Below are 8261 nucleotides of genomic sequence, written 5' to 3' on the forward strand. Positions count from 1 at the left end.
TATTGTGACGGTTGCTATAGTAACAAGTTTTGCTTGTTTCTCGCTAAGTGCTAATAAGAAAATGATTCCACGTGAACATGAAATCCAAAAATGATTTACTATTTGTGTATCAAATTTCGTCTAAATTCGTCCAGTATTATTATTTATAGAGCCGATTCAACTCATAAAATCAAACTTTATCTGCTTTCAGTATTACCAGTTCACGGAATTCGCGATGTCCCTGAACGAATTGGAGCGTGACATGAAGGGGCAGCTGTGTCCCACGGACAGCCGGCTGCGGCCCGACATCCGGCTGCTGGAGCAGGGCGAGATCGACGCAGCAGCCGCCGAGAAGACCCGCCTCGAGGAGAAGCAGAGGACCGCCAGGAAACTACTCAAGAAGTCACCTGAGGCTTGGCAGCCGAGGTAAACTTGAATGTTTAGATGGCATTGTGAAAAAAGCATCCTGATTTGTTAGAGTGTTGGATTATCTTGCTTTCAAAGCTGATGGATGGTTACACAACATGATGTTTCATTGTTGTTCTTGTGCTATAATGGACTTTTTTATGGCTCGTTAAAATCTTCCAACCAATTGATCGTAAATAAATACATTTGTGTTTAATAGATAACGAATAAACTCAAGGGTAATTGGAAGCTGGCCTACAGTTCAACAGTTAGCCAGAATATAGCCGACACATTTATCAACTGTGGAGTATACTTTACAAGTTCCTTGATTTTTGTTTTAATACCTGTGGCTTTTACTTCCGAGTTTAATCTTATAAACTGTTTAATGTTTTAGGCAGGTTTTGACAGTTTGCCTTGTCACTTTCCAGGTGGTTCAGCCAAGGCACAAACCCCTACACTAAACAGGAGGACTGGCTCTACAACGGCGGCTACTGGGACCGCAACTACCAACACTTGAAAGACGTCGATATATTTTAAACCTTAACAGCGTACAAATACGACTTGAATTACTATAAATTTTGTTTTTGCTACATTACAGACTAAGCTATTGATATTTTTGTGCCAAATGATATTATTTACTAGTTGAGTTAATGATACAATTTTTTTTTAGTTTTTTATTATACTATGATAATGTGTCGTTCTAAAATTTAATTGATACAATATGTTGGAAAGGAAAGGGGCACAATAATTGAAATTGAAGTTTTGTAGGTATGTGTGTAGTACCAAAGAGTATTTAACAGATATAGTTAAGGGCCATTAAAATCTCCCTGAAGTACGTATTAATATTTCTGAGTGTTGCATTTAATGAAGTAGGTACGTGACAAGTGGAGTGAATAATTTGAAATTATTGTGGTGGAGTGGATTTAATGAAAAATAAATAAAAAAGTAAATGATATATTTGGCAAAGTAAAGTAAAATAAGTTGAGATTTACCTTAGAACCTTATGGTGAGATTATTAAAAAAAAAATACTATTATTTATTTTGTAGTTATTATGCAATTGTACATTATTTTAGTTCCGCTACAATGCATTTATTTTCATTATTGCTAAACTCTCATTTATTCTATCGGGTTTTAATCTTTTTTTTCTGTTTTTTTGGCACTGTTCTACTTACCTCTGAGCTATGGCCTCAAAAACTGTAAATAAGCAAATTGAAAATAAAAAAAAAGATTAAAATGTGTATTTAAAAAGTGAATATAAAATATTATATAGTAGTGGACCAGATGAAATGGAATTATAACGAAAGATAAATATTTTCATCGCGATTTGTGTAAAATACGACGGTTACGACTATTGTGGCGAAGATTATGACGAAAATAAATGTGACTGAGTTTATGAAGATCATCAGTCGAAGTAGCAGGATCTCTTAGAGAAAGACAATTGGTATGGCGAAGCGACACGGTGCAAAGCAATGCCCATAGCTGCATCTCGCTTACACTAAAGTACAAATTTAGTGATTTACTTTTTTCCGGGATTGAACAGCTAATGTCTTCAAACCACATGGTAGGTATATCGTCATTTGATCTTTTGCTCCTGCTAGTATAGTCCTTCGCAAAGAGACTTTATCTCGAAAGAAGAGCTTGCTAGCTTTAGCTCGAAGAGCACATCTCACAACGGCACAACGCATAAGAATGCTGAAACTGCAATGAAAGACATAAATTAGAGTCATAACCTTTGCCTAAAAAGTCAAAAATCTAAATTACATTCATGAATATAATTAGAAATTAAGATTGTTTAAGTGTGCTTACGATGTGTAAGGTAGTGTTAAGATTGAAAACGTGTACTTAATGTAATTCTTGTATATTAATTTATCGCTTAATGTTAAATATTTTATTTAAATGAATATTGTAACTGCAAAAATATTTGAATATTGTTTAAAGATGTAGAATAAAATGTTTTAATTTTAATTTAAAAATTGCCTCCGATACACTAAAAATGTGATGTCAATTATTAGTAAAATTGTATCAAGTAAATGTTGTGTCAAAAATGTTCACTCGAAACATAACTGAAATGTTTGGAACCCTGAACTTTGGTTAAACTTCTAAAAGCACTATTTTTTTTTACCAATGCTTCCAATGTATTTAATTGTCATTCCATCAAAAAGTTCTAATAATAACGCATTACGTTGCATTTATCACTGTCAACATTTTTATAATGGATGCGTAGAGAAATTATATGCGTAAGGTATTGTTAGCTGAGAACCGAGTTTGGAGACCACTAACGGAGGAAAGTCCGACATCAAAACAAAGCATAAAAGAAAAAGAATTGCTGACTTTCATAAAAGCAAAAAAAAATAAAAATCTTATAAAGAAACTACTTTAACGGATTTTTTCGCGGTTTAATTTTATATTTTAGTTCCCGACGTTTCGAAACCTTTGCAGGTATCATGGTCACGGGCAGACTGAGATGGCGTTCGTCTTGACAAAAGATGTTGCTCGTTCTACCTTCATATTTTAATTAATTATTTGTGGTCCGACCTAGGCAGTAAGTACGGGAACTAAAATCTAAAATTAAACCGTAAAAAAAATCCGTAAACGTAGTTTCATTTCAATGTCTAACATTCGCGTAAACCTAAGAAACCACTAATCTTATAAAGATCAAATAACAACAATCAATTTTACCAACGAAAATGGTTACAAAATTGTTGTTTTCAACAAAGTTGGCATAAAGTCAATGAAGTTGTAATTTGATGCAGTAATTAAGTTTTTGGCACAACATTTAAGTTTAGTAGTAGACCTTGTAATATTATTGTAGATTAAAGCTTGTATGTGTAACAAATGTCGAAAGTGAACTCACAACAACATGGTGACTTGCAACAGATCCACATTTTTTTATTTCCAGTTTTTTTGGAATTTTACTTAATCAATTTGGTCGACCGTCGATATAAAAAATCGGAAACACGTACAGAAATTGGTTAAACAAAATATGCTATTTGTTAAGAAATAGTACTGTATTTTAATTGTTTTTTTTTTCAAAAACTTTCATTCTACCTATAGACATTCTATATTCTTTTTTGAATTTGCATTTATGTAATTTACTGAATACGAGAGATTCTAATGCAAAGTCACATAATAACATGTTGTATTTGTACTATCTTTAGCACTCCATTGCAATGATATTATAGGTCTGTGGTAGGTAATCTATGTGGATATAAAATATGAACATTTATAAGTAGCTTCAATGTCATTGATGTCGGTGTAATAAAACATTAGAAGCGGTAAGCGGGATGCGCGTTCATCAGCTAATCTTAAAGATTTCGTGTGAAAAAGTGATGTGAAAAACTTGCCAGTGTGAAAACAAATAGTGATTATTATAGAAGGATTTGTAAACGTGACTGTAAAGGATAAACATGTGATGATAATAAAACATTGGTGTCGGGGAAACTCGCAGGGTCCCGATTCTGCCATTTACAATAGCCGATGACTAAATGGTAATTCAGTATGTTGACGAATTATTATATGGGTTATTGTTATGTATGCGGCAACCAGGAGATTAAATACGGAGAAAGGGTCCCCTCAGTGTTCAGTAACGTTGATAGTACTTATTGTCAATCTAAAAAGAAAATGACATGTCCGTCTATGAGGGCACATAAACTTAGGCATTTGTCTCCGCTGATGAACGTGCATCCGTTTAGTTACGTCTACTATAAGCGCCAGAACAAGGCTATAATCATAAAATAAAATCAAAATTTAATTAGCAAAAATTATAACTTTAAAATTGTTAAGCAAAAAATAATACAAAGATATTTTGCACTAACAATAAGTACTTGTGAAAATGGTAATATTTTGCGTTATATTCGTAAGTTGTATTAAATATATAAGATATCTAGTCGATGTTAGGTGAAGGGCACATAAACTGGAAATGGCATGTAATTACGATTAAACACGATGTGTTAAGGTCAACAGCAGAAATCGGCTAACAAATATAGATTTTCAGAAGAACTGTATGAAACCAGATTTATTAAGTTTGTTGTTGTTTCATTTAGGCTAAAAAATTTCATTCTTTTTTATAGGTTTTATTTATATTTATAGGTTTAACCTATAAATTTTAAAAAAAGAATGAAATTTTTTAAATTGGATTTTGTAAACCGAATTCTCTTACTGATTGTTAACGAAATCGTGTGCTATTAAATTTAATGCGCGTGGAATAAGCGTCTACTTAATTGTTAATACCTACGATAACATTGGCGTGCAAATAATAACTTAAATACGTTAGTAATTAGGTCATATTTGCATTGCTGTTTTAAAATAATGTTAATTTTATAATAAAGTTTCTTCAAGTACAAGGCATTGCAAGTCTTCGATACCTTTACTTTTTGTTTTCCACGTGAAAATCTAATGACTCCAAACCCTCACTGAGGGATTGAGCGAGGAGAAATTTCCAACTTTCGCTTACTATATACCTGAGCCAGAGTCACAGGATCGCTTATGCACGATGCGCGACTCTTGTGGTAAGGGCCCGATACCTGCACCTCAGGTGACTTGTACAATCGTAAGAGTTATGGAAAACGCTGAAATGTGTGGATGTGACCCTTTGTTTCGATTAGTCACGTGACTATATCCTGTCATCTCCATACATTTTAATCTTTTTCTATCAACGTCAGCGATCAACGCTATTCCAACTGTCTGGAGGGTCTGATGACGTCTATAGCAACTATGAGTCTGTGACGCGGTAGTCGCGAGGAGGCTATCGGAAACTCGCGTTGCGTAATATTGAATGAATTTAATTGTTATATCCAGTAAATGTGCTTCTAATGTAAAGTAAAGTAAAGATATTTTGTAAAAAAAAAACATAATCAGTTGTTACGTAACGTAGTACTTAGTGGAATTTAGATTACAGATTACTTTGAAAAGGTTCCAAACTCAAAGTATGTCCCGAGTTTTATTTGTTAAGGTTCCTACGCTTGTTTGAGTATAACTTTGGCACTTGATCAACGAAGTTGATGTAAATGTGATCACTTTAAGTAGGTTTTCAGAACTGGCGTTATAATGCCTTGAATTGTATCAGAGAGAGATGGAGCTAAAATGACAGATAGCGCCATCTTTGGGCCAAGCGTGTGAAAAATAACCGTGAATAAAATTACGTTATTTAAAAATATTCGTAATGAAAATAATTCTCATTTTATACAGAACCTCAAACCCCTGAACACTTCCAGCTATTAATAAAGAATACTATAAAAGTACACTTGCTTTTAAAATAGTTCCTATAATGCACAGAATTCCGACTTCCAATGAATTTTTTTTGTATCATAAGTAGCTGTAAACATTTGCTTTGAATATTTTGATAATAAAATAAGACGTTTACTGTGTTACCGTAAAAAGATAGGATCAGTAACTAGATTGGTTTGGTTCAAGGTTACGTAACTGGGTGCCGTATTATATCAGTGCAAATACATATTTGTTTAATACGCGTAGTAGTAAGAAACAAATGAATCAAGTCAACTGTCATTTTCTTGTCACATTCCTTTTTCTTATTCTCTCCCTTTTGTGCAAAGATGAGACCCCATACAAGCCACTAAGCATAGATACGTCGCGATTATGTTGTGTTAAAATTAACTTACTTAGAATTCATCTATTATAAAACTGTCAGTGTATCCCGCGTCTACGAGATCGTGGTTAAAACCACTTTTTAAATAATTTATTTATCTAAGCTATCGTTTTATGGTGACATAGTTAATGTCGTTGATACGGTGATTGTACGCCAAATGTCTGTAGGACCCATGTAGGTAATACGTAGCGGAAATTGTACATTTTAAATGTGAATAATCAAATGTAAACCTTGATTAAATAGATTGTGAATTTATTTTGGCATTTCATTTTTGAAAGACCTTATAAAATTTAATGACTAATCATGAAACCGAACGTTGTTCTTGTATGGACCACTAGAAGTATTTCCTTTGTAATTCATTGAGATAGCTTGGTCAATTCATAAATTTTACTGTCGCCTCAAGTTTCTACTGTTTGGGTTTTGGGCCCAAATAAAAATAATAATTACAATCATGCGTAAATACGTTTTGAGCTCCATGTTCGGTTTCGATACTTAACGATCAGAAACCCGTCTGCTCATGATTAAGGACCCCGGTTGGGTCTGAAACTAGTCGGGCGATCCCGATAAATACGCGTGAGTAAACCGTTACATCATTTAATGCTGAGAAAGTGTATATATTACCTACGTAAGGGTAGAAAAATAAAACAAAAAGTAAGCAAATTATGTAACTTTTTTTGTTTCACATTCAAAAACAATTGCACACAGCTTCACTATCCTATGTAACAGGCACTCGCACATCAAACATTCAACAGTAGAATAAAGAAAAAAATAGTGGCTGTCAACTTTGTTTAATTTACACAAGCAATAAACTATCTGCCGTATCATTAAGTCATGTCGCCGCGTCAGCTCATAATTAAGGACTCCGGTTGGGTCCGAAACTAGCCGGACACTCCAGATACAATCGCGTGAGAAAACCGTTGCATCATTTAATAATGAATCGTTCTCACGAAAGTTACTTTAAAATAATTGCCGTATTCGCAAACTTCACTTAGTTAGATTTTACCCTTAAGTGGCATCCTGTCTCTATTGCGGTAAAGTGAAATGTTGAGACAAATCGACACCGGCAAAGTATGCAAAGTGTCGTTTGAGCTTACTTTTTTTTTGGGATATAACTACATATACTGTAATTCTATATGTAGCCAGTTTTCAAGAAACTTATTAATTAAGAATGAGAAATTTTCATCGAATAATAATGATAAATGATGTTGGCTGGCCTTTTGTGTAAAGAAAACAAAGTTGAGTAACGAACCACTTTAGAATATTTGATAAACTTAAGTATATATATATTATCATGTTTTCATTCACTGTTTTACTAACGATGGCACTCAGAAATTCAGTATTGATCACAATATGGACGATTAATCATGTATTTACAATACTAAACATAAGTTAGCATTTATCCTTTAAAAAAAATGAATTTAGTAAATCTATTTCTAAGTTGTGTTGAAGAAAAGTTTCCTAATATTATTGTTTTCTGATAATATTAAAAAACATTTCACAACTGTACTTTGTGTATATAATGGTAATAATCTTATATACAGATATAAAAATATATTACATATATACTAATTCATAGAATAGTATATGTAGTATATAAATGTGGGATTACACAAAGGCAAGATTTATATTAATATACAAAAACATTCAAAACATATAAATCTAGGCACATATATCACTTAATCGCATTGTTTGACTTTTATACTTATACTAATATTGAAAAAAGTATGAAAATAATCATCGAATACTAAAACGTCACTTTATTTTAAGTCGCATGCTGTCTCTGTTGCCACTTTAAGGTGTGTGTCGCAGCAACAACACATTTAAGAGTTACTTTGTGTAAGTTGTATAAGTGATGTTTTAGTATTCGATGGTTATACCTATATTTATATTAAAATGGTTTCAGTACAATGTAGACTTATTATCACAAATCTTACAGATAAGTAAGGCAATTAAGAAAATTATACAAAAATAACAATTAAATATATAAATAAATATTTTACAGATTATGTTCGTAGATTGAACAAATTTTGATGAAATAAACAATATTTTATTATCATAATATTTAAGAAGATTATTTAAAATTTTATACTTCGGTTGGCTATTTAGTCATCGTAATTAAAACTGTTTATTGCCTAACCTACCATAATAAAACAAAAACTTATCACGTCAAAAATAAAATAATGATACCAAAATGTGAAGTGAGTTGTTATTTTATTTAAATATCGAAACATAATTTCAAAAGTCGAATGTGTTTTTCAAACCTTTTCCATC

At 32.3% G+C, this 8261-nt stretch overlaps 1 protein-coding gene across 1 annotated transcript in view; it reads left to right on the plus strand.

Moving 5' to 3' along the window:
- The window catches only part of LOC113501851 (oxysterol-binding protein-related protein 1), a 45215-nt gene extending 42923 nt beyond the window's left edge, over nucleotides 1-2292 (plus strand). The window contains exons 9-10 of the mRNA XM_026883143.1: nucleotides 191-405; nucleotides 813-2292. Coding sequence (XP_026738944.1) covers nucleotides 191-405; nucleotides 813-921 — 324 coding nt within the window. The 3' untranslated portion in view covers nucleotides 922-2292. The remainder of the gene's footprint in view (nucleotides 1-190; nucleotides 406-812) is intronic.
- Nucleotides 2293-8261: the final 5969 nt, after the last annotated feature.

This window comes from Trichoplusia ni, chromosome 16, assembly GCF_003590095.1.
Source record: "Trichoplusia ni isolate ovarian cell line Hi5 chromosome 16, tn1, whole genome shotgun sequence".
Taxonomy (NCBI): domain Eukaryota; kingdom Metazoa; phylum Arthropoda; class Insecta; order Lepidoptera; family Noctuidae; genus Trichoplusia; species Trichoplusia ni.